Genomic DNA, 20,057 nt, shown 5'->3' with positions numbered 1-20,057 from the left:
TGCCGGATACACAAGCATGACCTCTCTGGCTGTGTTTGGATGCGTAGTTCTCCAATATCCACATAATCAATAGCACACACCCTGTAATCCTGGCCTCCTTTCATGCATAACCGCCGAGTATAACTTGTAAGTCAGGCGGGCTCACCACTTTCCGCAGTCTCAGGAAGAAGCAGCAGGTGTCCAGCCTTATTAGGCTTCATCATCCAATATCCTAGTTGGTCACTCACCCTCATGAGCTCGTAGGGGTCTCTGTCGAATGCTTTGAAGGCTCTGGCAGTCAGTCTGGCTACATTTGACAGGTTTCTTTGAAGCCTACTTCCCTCCATACAATTTTCCTTATAAGGCTCCCAACTATGGCAGATCCTCTCTCGGCAGTTTCCGCCGTGTCTTCCGGCGTTACCACCTCCCTTCGGATATTCCAAATTATATATGAGATCCAGGCCGTCGGTGAGCAAACACGAGATCTGCTGGAGACTACGAAAATCGTCACAGAAACAGTTACACAAGTCAAGACCCTCCGCCATCAAAAGTCTTCCCTCCTCAACGACACCGAAAAAGCCTACGTTGACAATTGCATCACTGCGACGGAGAACGCAGTCAAGGACGTAGCCATCCTCGCCGAACGCGCACGCGCCGATATGGTTACGAAACAGGGTCGTACCAAGGACATTTCCTTAAAGACTCGAGCACTATATGTGCTTAAAGATTCGCCCAAGGTTGCCACGAACATTAATAGAATGGCAATCGCAACCCAGGGCCTGAATGCCGCCATGGGCATTCTCTGCAGCCGGACAGGCCCGATAAAAACGAACCCGTATCGGAGTCACAGCAGTGCTGCCGATAGACGAGCTTCATCCCCGAAGCCACCTCCACCCTACGAGCTAGTCGAATTTCTCCAGCGGCGGACGAAGTCTGATCCTGAGCAGTTGCACGAATTTGCGAAGACTGGGGAATATCCGGCTGGAGAAGTAGGAAGGAATCTTAATACACAACATCACGATGATACAGGCAAGGTCATCACGCCCGGGGCAAGATATAGACAAAGTGTATCTCGTTCAGGCTCTCACAAAGATCAAGGGATCCCTGACGTGGGCCTGGGAAGGCTGACATTTGGTGTGGGAGGAGCAGAGGAAGACTGCGGAATCGCCAAATTTCTGGCCGTGCCGAAAGACGAAGGCCGTTGGACAAGGGACAAAGGTTTCGACTTGCCAGTTAGACCGTCTGAGACGTCTTCTGAGAGTCGCACTAAGACCGCAGAAGCAGAATACCTTGCTCAGATCCCACCGCCAATTCCCCCGAGGCCCGCGGCTTCCCCGGCCATAGTGATGGACTCACTCTCCACTCCATCCCACTTCCAACAACAGATACACTATCAGGAGATGCCGGGCTGCCTCCCTCACGAGTTTCAAAACACGCTGCCACGATATCAAATCAGAACAGCGATGCCCCAACGCAAGCCATTGCCAACACTCCCAGACACCACCATTCTTGCTGAGATGCCATCCAGAGGAATATCCCATTCGCCAGAAACAAACCCTTTTACGACATCGATGTACTCAACTTACTCCGAACTGGACTCCGGCACGGGACTCGCCATTAACCTAAACGCACAGGCTGCTACATCACTTCCTCCGCCAACACACTTGTTACTGGTCAAGCCCTCTATACAATCACTGCTGCCTTCTAACATTTCGGGTACCTCTGCATCGATATCGACCTTCAGCTTCGAGTTACCCGCAGAAGACGTTCACTTAGAATCTACCAGATCCTTGAGTAGTTCTCCGCCGCCGGTTCCCCGGCGGCACTTATCCCACGGCCGCAAATGGTTGGAAGATCATGCTGTGTGATACACCACTGTAGCAAGAACGAAGTTGGAGAAGACTTCTGCGGAAGATTCTATGGCGTATTTGTGAATTGTTCACATTGAAATACAACAAATTTAGAGGATCTAGTGGTACAGAAAGCTACCTAGTTCCCTAGCAGCCTATCCTTTGAGGCGAATGTCGACTCCAGCGCCAAAAACAACAATGAATCATGCATGACATGTGGTGTTGCATTGACCACATGAATGATCAAATTGGTAACTCGCGGCAGAAAGTGATCAGCCTTAACGGCTCACCGCAGAGTATTGTAGCGCCTCCAAACATTGTTGATGTCCTTTCGGACACTCCAAATTTAACGTCATCCTTGCAGATACAGCCGCTGATGTATAACGTCTGACACAACGGATCCATGCTGTACTTCTTCCGGTAGCTGATGATGTCCGTCATTCAAAGAGACTGTGGGAGCATTATTTCACTATTCAGTCACGAATTGCGTGGATTGCAGTCTTACCTGATAGTGAACGTGACGTTCTGGTCTTCTCAACCTTATGGGTGTTGCGTTCTCAGGCCAACCCAACTGTTAGTACATTCACACAGCCCTTGCTGGCAATGCTGGGTCGTTTCAGACACTCGGAAATAAAGGGAAATTGTTAGGTATTACCAAATGTGCTATTACACACGTTCTGAATAGATCAATTAAATACCTCCTAGTGCGGGCCCCCTGTCGTCATACCTACAAATCTCATTTGCCGGTAACGCAGGAAACTACCGTTTTTGTGAAGGAATTGTCAAAACCAGTAAAATAACTCGTGGTTCCTTGGAAACTAGGTTAGCTATCGTCCCTACAGCACTATTGATAATCCTGCCACTTTACTTACTTCGATTGTTGGCTTACCAACAGCATTACAGCTATCATATCAACACTCGTTACTGCATGAGCACCTTCAAGGCGAGTACACGGCGAGGAACGCTGTCTAGGTAATGATGGCTAAGCAAGGCGGGATCGACAGTGCTTTACCAATCACTGTATGAAGCACTCTTTTAACGATAAATATCACATACCGTACTTGGGCTTCATGCACTTGGCCTGGCGGGAAAGAGGAGTATTACTTGGGAAGGGAGAAGGAGGCTTAGCAAGAGGCAAGGGGAGTAAAAAGGGCAGACCATTACTAGACTAGGTGGAAGAAGCATGCACGCCAACCACACCACTCACGTACACACGGTAGGAGTCGGAGAACGCATAGAGAACACGTCAGGACAGCGTCAGCTAGGAGACGAGGCACGCTGGCACAGAGGTGCTAGAGAGTCGACAGCGACCTACGGAGCCTTGCTCAAGAGTATTGTTTATTGAGTTTTGAGAATACTATTTGATTCACCCTTCACAAGTTCGGCTGTACAACTATACAGCCAAAGTTTGAGTGGCAGTGGCCTTCAAGAATAAGGCTACTATAGACCTAAGCACGGCCGTGGCAAAGAGTTTCAGGAGTCGAGCTCTATAGAAGGCTTCGTACTGTAGGAGAAGAGAGTATTACGCTCTCTTCTGTAATACAGGCAAGTAAGAAGTTTCGTTCTACACGTGGCTACTGTTGTACTGTTTTTGGTGTTGGTTGGTCGTTATCCTACTGGCCCTGGATGAAGGCATTCCTCTAGCGACGTAGCCCTACCCCTTTATCCAAACTGCTAGATAGGCGAGAATATATACCGATTCAATCTCGTTACAATACTACTCTCAAGCCTTAGTAATAAGGCCAGAACCATGTAACTTTGTTCTACCCGTAAAACCAATAGCTGGGTACTTTATAGGGGTTCTACAACCTTTGCCATTTCTTTCCCTCTAAATAAGGGATGGGTATCTGGGTCATGAAGCACATTCGGGCGCAACGAGCAAACAATGCTCAGCGTATGAGTCCTTCTTTGATGCCGAAGTATCTCCTCCACCTCGGAAGCAGCAAACTCAGTGCTTGAGATCATGGAATGGCCGGACAAAACAGCAGAATGTTGAGGTCGTAGCTCTCCACAATTCTCCTGTGAAGGTCAGGCCCAGGGGCCACAAGTCGATAGGTACTCACAGTGCTTGTACGAAGGGCGGTTGCCCAAGTTGTTGACATCTCGGCAGAGCTGCGGGAGATATCAACTGGTGACATTCTGATGATTTGAGAGGAGAACTGGCAGCCCACGACTGTGCAACACGTCACCAACCACGGCCCAGTGATAGACATGATCAGCCCTGGCATCATGTACGGCCGCATGCTCCGTACTGGGTGGTGGAAGGACGCTTTGAAGGGCACGCCGCTTTACTCTCGATCGAGAAGGGACCAACGGTTGTAATCAAGTTGAGGGGCTTGCGGGGACTAAAAATAAGCTTAAATATGGCGCTAACAGGTTGCTGTTTCAGGTCGTTAGCGCTTTCCTCCACGCCCCTTCCAGGCCGCTCCTCGCCTGCGGAGAAAAAAGAACGCGAGGAACACAAGTTCATCCACCATCAGCCTCCGTACTCCGTGCATTTCCTTGCATCTTCCCACTCTCGAATTCGCGTCTCTGCAAGTCGAACAGGGGTCAAATGACACCTATACTCAGTACCAGTGACTCTTGACCCGTATGGAATTCCGCAAAGATTCGCCTTGACACACAATCCATCCACCTACACCTCATCATGTTGAGCACCTCACAGCCTATCTCAGCATTCAATACCTCCTCAACCCCCATGACTACCTCTACTACCCGTCAAATGCCCTCCCGACGCCCGCTCAGCAAGGATGGCGAAAACCAGGCCATCTGGGTGCCCATGCTCAATAGTGCTTCCAAGGGCAAAGACCTGTCGGAAAAGCAACTCATCGTACTTGGGGGGACACCCGACCAACAACGAGAATTCCTTGACCAGTTGAACCCACCCAATTTACGCCCACGATACCTGAATAATGATCGACGGAAACAGCCGCGGACTGCCCCCATATCGAACCGCTATGCCCTAGGATATACCTACCACGATGTGCTAGATGCCGACCAGGAGGATGTTCTCGCCAGACTGAATATTTACATGCTTGCCAACCCAAGCGCTAACTTTGCACCGTTGCTCAAACCTCTCTTCACTACAAAAACGGTCAAGGACACACTGATAACGATTCTGCTTGACTGGTCGGATCCCTTCAAATGGGCCAGACAACTCCGACAATGGGTTCGGTTGCTCAGGTCCGTCATTTTATCGTTGGACGAACAGACCAAGATCGAGATGGAAGAGACCATGACTGCCTGGAAAGAGAAGAGAGTAGGTCCGGATGCCCCGTCTGCTCAACCTGGTGGGAATGTCAGTGCAGAACAGAAATTACTTGCCGCCACCGTCCCACCAGGACCCGGGGAATGGGACGAAGGTCTAGGCGTACCCGTGTCCGTTGTATGTGTACAGGCAGAAAAAATTGAACAAATGGAACGTGACTACGGATGGGGAGAAGATCAGTTCGATTTTCTTATGCAATGGCTGAGATGTGTCCTTCTCAAGCATGGCGCATCCCTTGTTTACACAGCGACTTTCGACCCCAACAATGTTAGGACATTAATACACTCCAGTCTCAGTATTCATTCGTTACTTAAACGAGAAGTCGCCAAACACAACATCATCGACAGAGACAAGATCCTCGTTCCACCTAACTGGGATTCGTGGGGGAAAATCCGAATTCTAAAGGAAGGGTTCGACCCTGAGGCAGTAGGAGATGCCTGGTCGATCGAGATTCAGGAATCCCCGGTACACACTCTCGACCTTTCAACAAACACGGCGACATCGCCCGACCAAAATGGCTCTAAGGATTCTGAAGCTGAGTCCGCTGTATCAATCTTCGAAGTCACTCTCCGAAACCCCTCGGATTCTCGACCAACTTTTCAACCACGCACCGGCGATGAAATCGTCGCCGTTCCATCTGTGCAGGAATTCCTCCAAGAACAGTTCTCTCACCTTGAGCGATTGAAAGCTGAAGATGAAAAGGCTGAGCGCAAATCACGCAAGGGAGCTCCAGCACCGACAGGAACCAGTGGCTCGGCTGTGGATGGAAGTGACGATGGTGGTGTCAAAGGAGTATCAAATCCTAGAATGGCCGAGCATATCGGTCCATATCAAATCAACGTCAACGGAATCGATTTCGACGCTGAAGAAGCTACGAGGAGGCTACGAGAACGCGAAAGCGAGCGTAATGCGGCCACCGCCGCAGCAGCAACCAACAGATCCACTACATCTACATCAACCCAAGCCGGTCCTGGTACTAGCACTCCAATGCGCAGAACAGGGAGCGAAGCTGGCGGGATCGGTGCAGGAGATGGAACAACGACACCGTCTACATCGACTGCTGCCACTGCAACCAATGCTGCGGGCGCAGCGGCGGGGGTGGGTAAACAGAGCAATGAGGCCATGTCGGCTTTCTTCGCCAATCTCATCAAAAAGGATAAGAGGGGCGCTGTCAGTGCTGGAGCTAGTCCTACTCGCCCCCCTGGTAGTTCGAGCCCCCTTGTCAGAGGCGCTTCTGAGGAAAAGAGGCGGGAGTCCTGAAGAGAGGAAAGGAAGACTCTCCTTCTTGGTTGAAAGCCGGATTGGGGTTAGTGGCTGTGTTTGCTAGCTCATTGGCTAATCTGCAAGGACCGCCCTGGAATGCAGAGCACCTTGGGAGAGTGAGGGAGAGTGAGGGAGAGGAGAGATATAGATTGGACGATTGATAGTTAGTGTCTGCATGAGGAGTGAGGAAGCGACCAAGTATTCAAGTCTAGGCTGGGCAATCGAGCAACAAAGCAAGCGTCCCGAGCAAATTCAAGAATCAAAGTATTCGTCATATTGTCAAGTGGATGCATATATATCTCTATGTGTCTATCTAGTTGTATGTTTAAGTAGCGATTTCGTTGTCGTACACCGTCACTACCACCATATCATCCTCCTCCTCCTCCTCCTGCTCCTGCTGCTGCTGCTGAACCACCACCCGATTCACAAGAAGATAGCCTCGCCTCATCAATCAGGCAACAGATATTGACAGCAGAACAAATGCTCGCAGTCAACACGCGCGCCTCAAACACCACACGCAGCCGCAGCCGCAGCCACAGTTACACGGCGGCAAAAGCTCAATCAACAACACCACCGTCCGGGGTCCAGCCCTCGATGGAGCTCACCTTGACGACGTCGTCGTCCGCCCCGACCGACACAACCAAGTAGTCCCTGAGCGTCACGACCTCGTCGGCGGTCAAGCCGCACTTCTCGGTCAAGTACCGCTCGACGCCGCCAAACTCGCGCTGCAGCACCTGGTCCAACCACGCGCGCATGTTGCCGGCGCGGCTGCCGCAGATGCGCGCTGCCTCCTCGCGCGACACGGCCTGGCGGTCTCCGGTGTAGATCTTCTCGGGGCTGGCTGGCTTGCCGCCGCCGCCGCCCAGGCCACTCGCGGAGATGCGCTGCATGAACTGGTCGCGCCACTTCCCCAGCCCGGGCTCCGTGAGCGCGTATTCCCAGCAGATGGTGTCCTCGTCCACGCCGACGAGCTTGTGGATCAGGGCGCCGAGCACGCCCGTGCGGTCTTTGCCCGCCGTGCAGTGGAAGATCAAGCCCTGGCCGTGTTTCTGCTCGTTCGCCGCGTTCGCCAACAGCTGCCGGAAGATCGCCGTGTAGGCGGCCGCGCCGTGCGTCGCGATGTCGCGGTACGCCTTCACGAAGCCCTCGGAATACTCGAACCCGCGCTCCTCGTCGTGCTTGTGCGTGTCCGTGTACCACTGCAGCTTGCGCGCGAGCGCGACCGGCCCGTAGTCCTCGTTCTGGTACACGGGCACAAAGACGCGTTCGAGGCCCGGCGCACCGTGCGACTCGATCGTGCCGGTGTTGGGGTCTGCGAGCGGATAGAGGTCGGCCGGGCTGTTGGCGACCGTCGCGGCCAGCCGAGAGATCTCGGGTCCGCTGCGCAGGTCGTACATTTTGGAGATTCCCAGGGTGGTGGTGAGCGTGGACAGACCTTTCGGGGTGAGGTGGGTCGGGTGTGCGCAGCGGAAGAGCACGCCGCGGCGGAGCGTGTAGATCGTCTTGCCTTCGTCGGACGATGACGCCGACGAGGGCGGTGAGCACCGGTACCCGCCAAGATCTCTGAAATTCGGCACGCCCTGCACGTGCACGAACGGCGGCGTCGGCAGGCCTGCGGGGAACTCGATGTGGAAGTCATCCGGTTCGGGGGTTGCTTCGCGGTCGGCGCGCATAGAGTCGGACTCGAGTTCTTTCTCCTTCTCGGACCCGGAAACCAGGGTCCCGTTCGCGGAGCTGATCGGCGCGTCGACGGGTGGTTTCATGTCGAGGAATGGCTGATATGGCTCTGTTGGGTTGGGCGGTGCTTCGTCGCTGGCGGAGCTTGGGAGGTGCGACTGGTCCGCCATTTTTTTCGGGGGACTGGCTGCACTCTGGGTTTGGTTTAGAGAACCGTGCCGGCAAGTAGATAGATAGATGGGCAGCCTTTTCTTGACTCTTTATTTTTGGGCCCGTTTCTGAGGCTCGGATTCCTTCCAATTCAAAAAAAACAGGACGGTCTCAAAATCGAGTCACGCGCCGAGGTGGGACAAAGATGATTTCCAATGTGCGTTGGGCCCTATGTCGAGTCGACACCGAGTCAAGGCATCCAAAAATTTCACACTGGTAGAAAAAGAATAACGTGTGCAAACGACTGAGACAACTCCGGTGTGCGTGCAGAATGTGTCCCCTCGATTCTTCTTCTCTCTCTTCTGTCTCACACTCCAACTTGTTCCCCGACTTACCTTTGGGGTCCAGGGAAAAAGAAAAAGGAAACCGGTGCTGACGAGTTCTCCAAATGTATTGCGCTGGCAAAGGTGACAGAAACGGTGACTTGCTTAACCAGAATGAGCCAACGTTGAACGTATATAGAATATGAATATCTAGATTCCGACTTATGGCGATTCAAAACATCGGAGACTCAGAATTGGAATGTATGAAATGAAGTGAGGAGAACCAGTTAGTTCGGGCGGTGCTCGCACGGTTCTTGTGACCGACACCGTTGGATGCGGTTCAAGTTCAGCCAAGACAGTGACGTGACCGGCACCGGGCGCCTTCCTTGCGAATACGACGAGTCGAGACCTTGAGTTTAGCCGAGGTCGAGTTCGAAGGCGGCATAGCCTGGCAATCCAGGTACGTCTTATGGGTTGGATGTATCGTGCACAGCGACGAGCACACACCCCAGTCTGTATACAGACCGCATAAGGGGGCAGGTATAAACTCCTGGCCTGGCAAGCATGAGCACCAAGCTCCTCCAGCTCATGACAAGAAATCGAGCTTGAAGAATTCCGATCGCAAGAGTGCTGCTCGCGTCTTTCTAGACTCATAACTGCTCATAGTACCTCCGGAAGTGCATTCGCTGACTCCGGCTGCTCATCTCTGGACAAGAGTATTCCATGAGAAGAGAGTCCTTGGCCCGCATGACGGGTTTTCTAACTTCAAGCAACTCAAATACTAACCACGGCACACGGCGTAACTGTAACCTCCCCAATCAACCCATTATCCACCAGCCCCGGCATCGTTGGGAACAAGCTCATGCCCGGGCTTAGAGGATGAGCAATTGGCCGGGACTGCGGCAGAATATGGAATCCAGTCATAGTTGGCAGGTATAAAGGGATGAGATATTATACACAGTGGGACACATGCCAGATCCCACTGCAGCCCGTCATCGTTGTCTTCTGTGGTACTCCCTAGCCTGCAGGGTAGCATCAACACGAGTGGACTCGCAAGCGACCAACGTGAGAAATCGTGTAAGCATTTTGTACTTATGTATGTATACCAATTTGGCGGGGGTATATTAAGTATTAACCTCATAGATTAAAGAATGTGGCTAAGACATACTGAGAGTGCTTTGAGTACCTGGGGAACCTGCTCAAGTTGATGTGAAGAGCCTGGAATTCGCCTATTTGACATGGACTTGGAGAACCTGGTTGATGTACAGGCCCCACATGGTCGCTACAAATCATTGAGAGCCTTGGGTGGGAGCTTGACATCTTTATCGATAAGGGACTTCATCCCTGTTCTTCCGTCACCACATCATTTTATTGTGCCAACACATCACCAGAGGGATGTGTTTTCCATGACTCCGCCAACAATAATTGTACGAGTAATTATATGCATTCGCAGAAGCAGATCATACTTCCCATTGATTGTTTGCTCTTTCCCTCATCAAGCTAACAAAATCCACAGCTTCTTTGAAACTGATCCGAGCGGAAGAACGCTCAATCGATCCTCATCCAGCTAACCAACCCACCACCATGAAAAAGGACCTACAAGAAGATGATCCTAGGAACGGGAAACTGTAGTGACACTGGCGCTTCCGAGCACTTCGTAACGCACTGCCAACAGAATCTTGTCCCTAAATGATATGCTGGGATGGTCTGAGCATTGGGAGGAAAAGAAGGATGAACCGTGGGGAACCGGGCAATGATGAAACCAGAACGCCAGCAACCCATCGATCAGTCATATCTCGACGTTCCGTCGCCCATATCAAAACGATGTTGCGGTAGACGTTTGACAGGCGGTGGAAGATGGTCATGTTTGGCCTGGACCTTCATTTTCGCTGCCACTTTGTGAGACTCAAGTTTCGAGACATCGATTCCATTTGCAAAGGTTGCACCGCGAGCATCTGGCGTACAGCAGTCGACGCCCTTGACCCAGCGATCATTCAGTGCGTCGCGAATGCTGCAGCGCTTGTCCGGATCTGGATGGAGCATCTTGAGAATGCACCTACGCTGAGAATGCGAAGCGAGGGCATTGAAGATAGGCCCACACTGGGGATACGTATTTTCATCGATCAAGCGTGACGATGATGACGAGTCCTCGAAGCGATCGAGGAACGCCTTCCAACCTTCCAAAAATACCGCATAGTTGAGCTCCCTTGTATTGGCGCTTTGCCACGGATTCCCGCAGAGGCACATGGTCATGAAGAGGATACCACATGCCCACACATCCAGTTTCGTGGGGTCGTAGTGCTTGTCGTGCGCTAGGACTTCTGGGGAGATGTACGGTTTCGAACCACAGATACCTGGTGCTGATCTTCGTGCATTTCTCATGCCTTGGCCACACAGTCCACGTGAAATGGCGACCCCCGGATGATCACCGCAGAAGACCTCCGACACGCCGAAATCGGTGATTTTGATGTGGCCATCATCGGTCATGAGGAGGTTTTCCAGCTTAATATCTCGGTGGGCAATTCCATGCTCATGGAGGTAGCTGACACCACGCAGGACCTGCTTGAAGATGCAATTTCGATCTTCCGGTTTGAAATACTTTCGTTCTACAAGACTGAAGAGTTCGCCTTGTTGACAGTACTCCATTACATGGTTCCAGCGACCGTTGGTCGTACAGAGTCGGACAGTTCGGACAATGTTTGGGTGGTCAAGAGACTTGGCAATGGTGTACTCCGACTTGACCTTGCGTACGTACTCTTCCTCAGTTTCCCTCGCAGATTTCTTGCGAAATTCCTTGACTGCGTAGTGTGGAGGGCTGTCGCTCTTCTTGTCGCCTTTGCGAAGCATGATCTTGACAGTAGCACTTGCGCCCTTTCCGATCTCCTTCTTGCGGCCAAACTTGGACAAGGGTACGAACTCTGCTTCTAATGGACATATGTCGACAACAAAGTCGTCCAGAGGACTGGCGCTCAGTCGGCGGGCTTTCAAGCCAGACCCCTCCTCCGCGGGGAGGGAGAAAAGAGAGGCTCTTTCAGGTTGGTTGTAGATGCTGCCATAACTGCCAGTTCTTTGGATAGGAGGGGGCTGGGAAGGGCTGAGATACTTTGATTCTTTGTGGGATTTGATCTTGGACAACAGACTGAATCCGCTGGAAGTTCGTGCGGGTGATGGAGGTGTACTTGTCATGACTGACATGTTTGACTCAGCGGTGGGGGAGGATCCGGTAAAGGATGGCAATGTAAGTGATACAATCGAGAGTCACGCTCACTCGGAGTGAGCGGGCTCTGAGGAGGATCCAGGGCGACGGCGGCTCGTGGTTTGGGGTTTGGTTATGGAAGGGTTGAGAGGAATCGAGGAACAACCTAGGTATAGGACGCTGAGTCGGAATCGCCTGACGCCTCTTCTCTTTTGGGGAAAATCAGACACCGAGAGGGCAGATGAGCGAAAGCTTGACAGACCTAAATGGGTGGGAACGTGGTTCCCTCGAAGAAAGGGAATTGCATTCGAATGGCTACGCAGAGGGTTTGAGTTTCTGGGTACAGGGCGCCGTTGTGGGGCGTTCAACAACGTGCGTGAGGTTGAAATGATGAATGGGAAGCGATCTGGAGGATAAGATATGGGTGACGGAACCTTGGGAGTCAGCCACGGATGGGACTCTTGCTGCGAACTGCTGCACAATGACCGAATGGGGGCACCCACGTCCAGGGATCGAATCGAAAATAAGCGAGGGAGGTAGATGGTGAGAGAAGCGGGTCAACTGGTGTCAAGAATCAAGAAGATGATGGGCGGAAAGGTCGTATTCGAGATCAGGTAGGTCAGGCTGCTGTCCCTTGATTTTCCCAAGTTTCTGGATCCAAGCTTCTTGGAGACCGAGTTGGAGTTGGAGACCAGGTCTGGATTGTAGTATTTATCCTCGGGAGAACTCTTGAGGGACAAGATCCAGTGGACTGACGCCGATGGTGGTACTGTAGACGCGGGTGGTAGCGAGAGAAGTGGTGGGTCTCTAGGGGACCAAGCGGCCGTGAAGCACGGGCCAACGGAATATGAGAAGAGAGGAAATTGAGCCTGGAACCATATTTGGGTATCAGTAAGGTATACCATGATGGACATCAGCGACGATAGAAATCAAGCATGTGCAGGAGAGATGAGATCAGGCTGGAATAACATGCCTTGAATGGTGTAGCGGATCACCAGATCGTGGCGGGTATCGGCGCGAAGGTCAGGATTGGAAGATCGAAGAGGAGGACAACAAGAACGTGTGGACGAGGGAATAACTAGGCGTAGTCGTAGCACTACCGAGGACTGGGAAAGAGACAGCGGTAGCAGCAGCAGCAGCAGCAGCTTCTATCAATTGAATATGATATAACGATCTTCCTGGGAACGACGAGGCAGTCTGGCGGTATCAACGGTCCAAACTTCTCTCCAACCCTCCCACGCTGATCAGCCATCAGTCTGGGATTCAGCTCGCTTGGACCCCCAGCTTTCTGTGTCTGCATCTGCGTCTGCATCTGCGTTGTTCTGCAATGCGCACCCGGTCGTGTGTCGTACGGGCACCTGCACTCCACGTTCCTTCCCTTGCCTGCTGCTGGGGCCAAAGCTAGGCAGGTGCAGGCGCAGGTGCAGATGCAGAAGTAGCTGTCCCAATCCATAATAGCTTGGGTGGTTTGGGGGTGGGGTGGCACTGAGGGAGACAGCTGGATGGCTCACCGACGTGGGCAAAGACCATCAAGGGCAATGCTTAGCCCTCTAGAAAAAGTGCGGAGGAGGGGCAGCTCGACGGGTGAAGGTGACACAGACAGCTTACAAGTCACAACCCCCCTGTGCCGGGTTCAATCACAGGCGCCCTCGGCCCAGGGCCTCCATCGGGCCACCACCTAGTTAATAGGCGCCTCGGGCACACAGACGTCATGCACAACGACATCACAGCGGCTGGACGAGTCTCGTCCACGGCCTCGTAAGAGGAACGACTGGCCCAACAGGTGCAGCCAGCGGGCCACCGGTGAGGACTGAGGAGGGGTCGATCTGGTTCTCCAGAGGCACCGGGGCAAGTTTCAATCCACCTAAGAAATTAAATCGCGCATTTTATGCTCCGTCTGTTTGTTGCTTTTGCTTCTGGACGCATGGGCACACATAGCATAACGAGACTTGACTGGATTGGTATAAGCTGAGAAGGAGAAATGCAGGGCCACTAAAAGCAAGCCTGGGCAAGCATGGAGAGATTTGAGAGGCCGTCCCGAGGGATCCTCTAGGTCGTTGCACCCACCCAGAACGCCTGGGAAGATAAGCCAGTTCCATGGACTTGGCGGAAGTTTCCATGCCTCTACTTCTTTGAACGCTCTTGGCCGCCTATCGGCGAGCAAAAGCCCCTAAAACCCAGGGCTTGGGTTGCCTTCTTTCTTTCCTTGCTGGAGAGGGCTTGGACGGAGTAGAGTTGGACTCCAATGCCGATTCTGTTGGTTATGGACCGAGGGGCAGAGAGGGACACTGGGCATCGAATCTGCCTCCCATGCCGTACCACTTTGCCCGCATGCACCTGCATCAGCAAATAACCCCGGGAGTCCCGGGACTGGGAGCCCCTCGGCCAGCAACCTGCCACCAGCTGCAAGCCCCCTCGGCCGTCCCTGGGCGCCTCCCTGCCCTTGCCTTCCCTTTCCTCCAAGTCATGAGTCAAGTCACGAGTCACCTCCGTACAGTAGTCATGCTATTCCCTACGACCCACCTGCACAACCCCACGCTCTCGTGCTCAAGAAAACGTCAAGCCTTCTTGTCTGGCCCACGGCTTGTAACCATGACCCAGGCACGCACGAATCATTTTTCATCTCAGCGCTGGTGAATGGTTCACCCATCCCCCGCGCATCCTCCGCGCACATTGCAAATTAATTTAATAGTCAAGGAGAAAAAGACACGCATCAACATGTTCAAGAATCGTACTGCATGTAGGAAATCTTCTCCTCGCTTTGCCTTGCCTGTCACCCTAGTCACCGCTGATTAGAAAGTCGCTACTCTACTGCATAATGTCCGGTCGTTCACTGCAAGCACTTCACTCCGTCTTGAAGAAAAAGCCCCAAACCCTTCAATCTTCTGTCCACTCAGTCGCCCCTGATCCCTTCACCGCCCGCATTGCTGCAGCCTTACTGGATCGCCCTCGAGCGCACCACCGCACCTTTGTCCAACTCAGTCACCAGAGCACCTGTCGATTTCCGCTTCACTCTGAATGGCCTGCATGCGCGGGCAGAAATACGACAATTTTCATGTCCGCTTTCCCGCCCTGCATTACTCTTGCTGGTGGAGGCCTCCATGTCCATTCAGGTCGTCCATCCCTTGACTTTGTTCTCTCTGCATCCGCGCCTCGATCTCGCGCAGTTGGCTCTCTCGCGCGAGGAGCTCCTGTCGTTTCTCATTGATCTCTCGCTGCACCTTGACCTCAATCTCCCGGAGTTTCTCCTCTTCACGGCGCAGTTGCTCCTCCTTCAGACGAACTGACTGGTTGGCAAGGTCTTCGGGGTTGATCGACGAATCTTGGCCGCTGGATTGGTAAATTAAATGTTAGTCTCATTTCCCCAGCAAGCAAAAGAAACATAGCGGAGCAACACGTACGATACGCCACCATCCACACTCTTGCTCAGCTTCTCAGTTCGGTAGTTTTCGTACAAAAAGTCGTGTGTGATTTCCTTGAGATCTGCAAGGTGCGAGTGTAGCAGGGCACTGCGAATGGCCAGGAAATCAGAGTGGCGTGGGTTATCCACCTCAACAATACCCCAAGGATATTGTCGAGCTCGGACACGACGGCCACCGATCTCAATCACATCCTCTGATCCCACAATTGCAAAGGGCATCAATCCCCGTAGCTCCGCATTCTCCTCAACAGTGTCTTCGTCATCTTCTTCGATGTCGTACGGGAAATTGTAGACCGGGATGCGGTAGTGCTCAATGTCTTCCATGACCAATTTCTTCGATTCGGCCAATTCGGCAGGCGTCAGAGAGTCCGCTTTACCAATGACAGGGATGACATTGGCACGTGGTGACAAGCGTCTCATCAATTCAATATCCAATTCTCGGAGGCCGTGGCCTGTTGGAGTGATGAAATAGAGAAGGGCATGCACACGATTGTCGCGGAATCGGGGATTACGCTTGATACGAGATTCTTCGGCAAGGATGTCATCATATTGCCTCTCGAGGTAGCCAACAATTTCGCCGAAGGAGGCTTCGTTGTCGATTGAATCACCAAAGCCGGGGGTGTCCACGATTGTCAATGAGACACGTGTACCTTCTTCGTCCAGTTCAAGCTCTGACGTTCATCTTTAGTATACTGCACCATCTCCACGTCTGCATCACCAACATACCAACTGTTACTGGCTTGATTCTCACGCCTTCCTCAAGGTGGGCATTGGCTGCGTCATCTGCGTCTTTGGGTTGGAGGACTCGTCGACCACAGAGAGTGTTGACAAATGTGGTCCGGCCTGTAGATGGTCAGATCTGCCTTGGATGGAGGATCAAGGATTCATTCAACTTACCAGTGCCAGATGCGCCAATCACCATTATCGAGAATTGAATTCCCTTCTTGACATTCTTCTTCTTGCGAATCTTTATCTGCGCGGCGCGCACTTTGTTAGAAGAGAACATAGTGACGAGAATAAGACACAAGAAGGGTGAGAGGATTGATGGTGTCGACGGGATGGTGGTCGACGTGCTTAGGTCTTGAGAGCAGAAGGTGACAACGTACCGCATTGAGAGGTGAAGACATTTTGGATGTGTGCAAGTGAGAAAAGGCTCAAGACAATAAAGCGCTGCAAGAAATGAAGAGACGGGCGCGCGAGAAGAATAGAGACAATCAACGAAAGAACCTAGAGTACAGGAAAGGTCGTTGGGATAATGTTGAGCGAGGAGGATGTCGTTGTTGGACAGAGTGCAGAGTGCAGTGCAGTTCTGTCGTTCAAAAAACTAGGAATAGGGATTGAATTAGGGGTAACCGCGCACCACCAATCATCGCGCCTTCCTCGCCGCCTCCTGCCCATTATTCCGGGGTCGTGCCTGTTTGGCTCCGGCGCTTTTCCTTTTCAGGGCTGGGGCTTGGCATCAACCACATCTCGACGCCTCTCCAGTGCGAAGTCGTAGCCATATGATCACCACCACTGTTCTGCTCCAGGCCCACGATGAACTGCCTGCGGAATTGAGGTTCCAAGTGCCTGAGCAGGTACGCCTCCCTCTCCCTCTCCCTCAATGAGGTAGGTCACTACTCCTCATATTGATCTTGCCCACATACATTCCTCCCACAGCCATGGCCCAGCATGTCCACCGCAGATCAGGAAACGCTCGACGCCAGCAATCCGTCGACTTTCCTCGCTATCCTCCTATGAACTCTTCTACACAGACTCAACCCTCTGTTCCTGCCCCTGCTCCCCTTCAAGCTCCGCCTCCACCAAATATCCTTTCTTCCGACTACGAGTCAGACTATCAGGGCTATCAGTCAGACTACCCGACCAGGCCTCCTCCTCCCGATCGCACCAATGAGGAGCTCAATGTCTCCGTTCTCAAACGCCATAATCCTCAGGTCGTCGGCATCCTTTCAATCGCCCCTTATGCCGTGGTCTACGAATTCACTCCTGCGCCAGAACCTCAATGGACAAAGACCGGGGTGGAAGGTTCTTTGTTCATTTGCGAGCTCATCCCTGGGAGTTATGGTGAAGACAGATATTCCGCAATTGTCTTGAACAGACGCGGCCTAGACAACTTTGACGCAGAACTGCGAGAAGGGGAAAATGCCGGTGTTGAAATCGCCGGGGAATATGTCATTCTTAGTTTCAAGGAGGGCCATGAGCAGAAGATATATGGCGTCTATATTTTCCACGACGGGCCTGGGACTTCCACAGAAAATGCTCAACTCCACAACGCTGATCTCATGAAGAAGCTCGCCGACCATGCTGGTGCCAGTAGACACTCTGCTGAAGCCGCGGCTGCGGCTGCTCAGGCCCAACACACGAACGGCCACATGCAAGAAGCTGGAGCTTCAATCGCAAATCAAACCGCCAATGCACCCAGTACAGCCGGTCAAACAATAGATCTACAACAGCTTTTCGGACAACAGAGAGCCGCGGACTCTGCCTGGAGTGTTAGAGCGCACGACTATGCTCAATCCCAACCTCTCGAGGGGCAAAATGTGCTGGCAGATTTGTTTCGAAAAGGCACTGCCTCTGACGCTACTTCTCAGCAACCAGATGTCTTGGGAGATCTCTTCCGACGAGCTGGATTGGGTACGACGTGAATCTATCCTCAAGAGAGAGAATGCTTGCTCGCGCGATGCCATGACTTATGATCAAAGTTCCATAGCTTGACTACTCCAGTCTTTTACCTTGAACTAAACCATGTTACCACATCGTCTATTCATTCTGATCCCATAACTCCTCTAACCATCCACCGACCCGTCGAGTCACCAGTTCACTCTGTGTCAAACACCACGCGTGGACCAATCTCTCCGTCTCATCTATCAAAATCTTCGGTGCCCTGTTTCTTACCCGGTGATACTCCTCTGACTGAAGGCCGTCTCCCGGACCAAGCTTGCCTTGGCCATCACCGTAGAGAAACCCAGTCCTCCTTCCCCCCCTCCTTCTCAAAATCTCCTCCCTCGTCACATCCGCGACCCAATGATCCTGCTTCGCAAACCAGAAATAAAGCCTCGGGGTCCTCACAACCTGACCTACCCCATCCCCATGTCCATCCACCTCTGCGACGGCTGTAGCGCCCCAAACCTCGCCTCCCCAGCTCTCCCCCCGAATCTCCCTCAACTCACACTTCGCCATCTCGAGCGCCTGCCTGACGCCGTTGCGACTCCTCAAAAACGCCAACGTCGTCGCCAGCCCATGACTCCCAACGCGCATACCCGTCGCGCGCTGCACGAGGGCCTCGATCCACGAACCCGGCAGCCAGTTCACCAACACGTTCTGCACGAGGCCGTGTGCTAGCCCGGGCATGAATGGCGTGTACGTGAGCAGCAGGCTGGCCATGCGCCCGGACGGCGAGAGGTACAGGTCTTGGATGGTGGGCGTTAGCAGGATGGAGGAATCGATGTGCCATCGCGCTGGCGATGGTGCTGGAGCGGCGGCGGTGGTGGTGGTGTCAGTAGTCGTAGAAGTAGAAGCAGCAGTAGCAGGCGCACTCGATGCTGATCCAGGAGACAACTGTGATGGCGATAGTGACAGTGATGGCCGCTCATTTCTTGCCCGTTCATGGCATAGCCTCACCAGCTCCAGAGCGATGTATGCGCCGACGCTGTGCCCGATGAGCGTCACGTCGATTTCCACATCTGGTGCATCCATGCCAGAAGCGCCGGGAGCATCACCACCGCCGCCACCTCCCCCCGCTCCTTTCCGCCGCGACCCGGCAAGTTCCTCCGCGAAATGCAGTCGGATCCTGCCCACGAGGTTCTCCAGCCTCGCATAGCACAGCGCCACCTGCTCAGCTAGCGTGTGGATTTTCTCGCGACACGAAGACGGCGACAACGCCGCGGAAGCAGGGAAGAGGAGATCGCGTAAGCTCTCGTGCCGTCCGCTCGCGCTTTGGCCTTCAGCAGTCACGGCCCTCGAATCGCAGTCCCGATCCCAATCCTCAACCTCAAACCCCCCGAGACTGAAGCCCGCGAGCACAGGCACCGCACCTCCTCCTCGAGACCTCTCCCGCTGCTCGTCGTCCTTGTCTTTGCCGTCCAAAGCCCTTGCCAACCCCGCCAGGAACGGATGATAATAACCAATCAACCCCGGATTCCCCGTGATGAAAAACACTAGATTCAAAGACATACTCGTTGCCGTCGCCGTCGTCCCAGAATCCGTCGTCTCATGCCGGATTTTGCGTGCCGCTCCACCTGTTTTCAACCGCGCCACAGATGTTGGTACATGCAGGAAGACGTCCGGCGAAACGTGTGATTCTAAACGCGGTGCTTGCTGAGATGAAGACGCCACCGTCGGTGGCATTGTCGTATAATCAGTGTTTCTTCTAGATGTCTCTGGCCGCGATTTAGCTCCAAGTCCAAGTCTTCAATAATTCATCACTTTTCTTATTTAATTTTTCCCCCAAAGCAAACAAAGAGACGAATTTGCTCAGGTCTCCACCCAACCACTACTACTTGTGCGATCGTTTACCATAATTTGATTTAATCTATCAACTGAGGATTGAGAATGATTTCAATGGTCCGCCTTACTCACTATTAGCACAACCCACCCCTCTACACACGGATCAGCGTCACGATTGCTTTTTTGAAATGAGCGACACTGCACTCAGGAGTGAATCGCAGTGAGACTTTAATTGGACAGGGGAAAAGAGAACAAGGTGAGGTCGAGAATGCTGAATTGTACCTAATCTTGTTCTTAGGTGCTCTAAAGCAATTCTGCCTCTCTGTGAGGCTGTGATACACTTTCCCAATGGAAAGCCCTGCTCCCTTTGCCGCTATGATGATACGTGCACTGTCCTGCCACCAACATGCAGTAAGTAAAAGGCGAGACCAACTTCTTCCCATATCTCAACACATCTCTCATGTTATTTCGTTCGTCAAAAACA

General features: G+C 52.8%; 6 protein-coding genes across 6 annotated transcripts; 2 read left to right on the top strand and 4 right to left on the bottom strand.

Annotated features, from left to right (window-relative positions):
• Positions 1-4,476: 4,476 nt before the first annotated feature.
• A1O9_02693 (uncharacterized protein) lies at positions 4,477-6,357 on the top strand (the record flags this gene model as incomplete). Its single annotated transcript, XM_013408264.1, has 1 exon — positions 4,477-6,357. One exon carries the CDS (start codon positions 4,477-4,479, stop codon positions 6,355-6,357), a length of 1,881 nt encoding a protein of 626 aa, XP_013263718.1.
• A 560-nt stretch (positions 6,358-6,917) lies between these two features.
• On the bottom strand, positions 6,918-8,207 carry A1O9_02692 (uncharacterized protein; the record flags this gene model as incomplete). Its single annotated transcript, XM_013408263.1, has 1 exon — positions 6,918-8,207. One exon carries the CDS (start codon positions 8,205-8,207, stop codon positions 6,918-6,920), a length of 1,290 nt encoding a protein of 429 aa, XP_013263717.1.
• Positions 8,208-10,295: 2,088 nt separating this feature from the next.
• A1O9_02691 (HAL protein kinase) lies at positions 10,296-11,705 on the bottom strand (the record flags this gene model as incomplete). The annotated part of the gene is made up of 1 exon (XM_013408262.1): positions 10,296-11,705. One exon carries the CDS (start codon positions 11,703-11,705, stop codon positions 10,296-10,298), a length of 1,410 nt encoding a protein of 469 aa, XP_013263716.1.
• Positions 11,706-14,783: 3,078 nt separating this feature from the next.
• On the bottom strand, positions 14,784-16,133 carry A1O9_02690 (uncharacterized protein; the record flags this gene model as incomplete). The annotated part of the gene is made up of 4 exons (XM_013408261.1): positions 14,784-15,036; positions 15,108-15,798; positions 15,854-15,970; positions 16,025-16,133. 4 exons carry the CDS (start codon positions 16,131-16,133, stop codon positions 14,784-14,786), a joined length of 1,170 nt encoding a protein of 389 aa, XP_013263715.1.
• A 655-nt stretch (positions 16,134-16,788) lies between these two features.
• A1O9_02689 (uncharacterized protein) lies at positions 16,789-17,772 on the top strand (the record flags this gene model as incomplete). The annotated part of the gene is made up of 1 exon (XM_013408260.1): positions 16,789-17,772. The coding sequence occupies one exon, from the start codon at positions 16,789-16,791 to the stop codon at positions 17,770-17,772; it is 984 nt and encodes a 327-aa protein (XP_013263714.1).
• Positions 17,773-17,887: 115 nt separating this feature from the next.
• A1O9_02688 (uncharacterized protein) lies at positions 17,888-19,474 on the bottom strand (the record flags this gene model as incomplete). Its single annotated transcript, XM_013408259.1, has 1 exon — positions 17,888-19,474. One exon carries the CDS (start codon positions 19,472-19,474, stop codon positions 17,888-17,890), a length of 1,587 nt encoding a protein of 528 aa, XP_013263713.1.
• Positions 19,475-20,057: the final 583 nt, after the last annotated feature.

This window comes from Exophiala aquamarina, assembly GCF_000709125.1.
Source record: "Exophiala aquamarina CBS 119918 chromosome Unknown aczIA-supercont1.2, whole genome shotgun sequence".
Taxonomy (NCBI): Eukaryota; Fungi; Ascomycota; class Eurotiomycetes; order Chaetothyriales; family Herpotrichiellaceae; genus Exophiala; species Exophiala aquamarina.
Note: the sequence above shows the minus strand (reverse complement) of the source record. Positions and strands in the feature narration are given on the sequence as shown.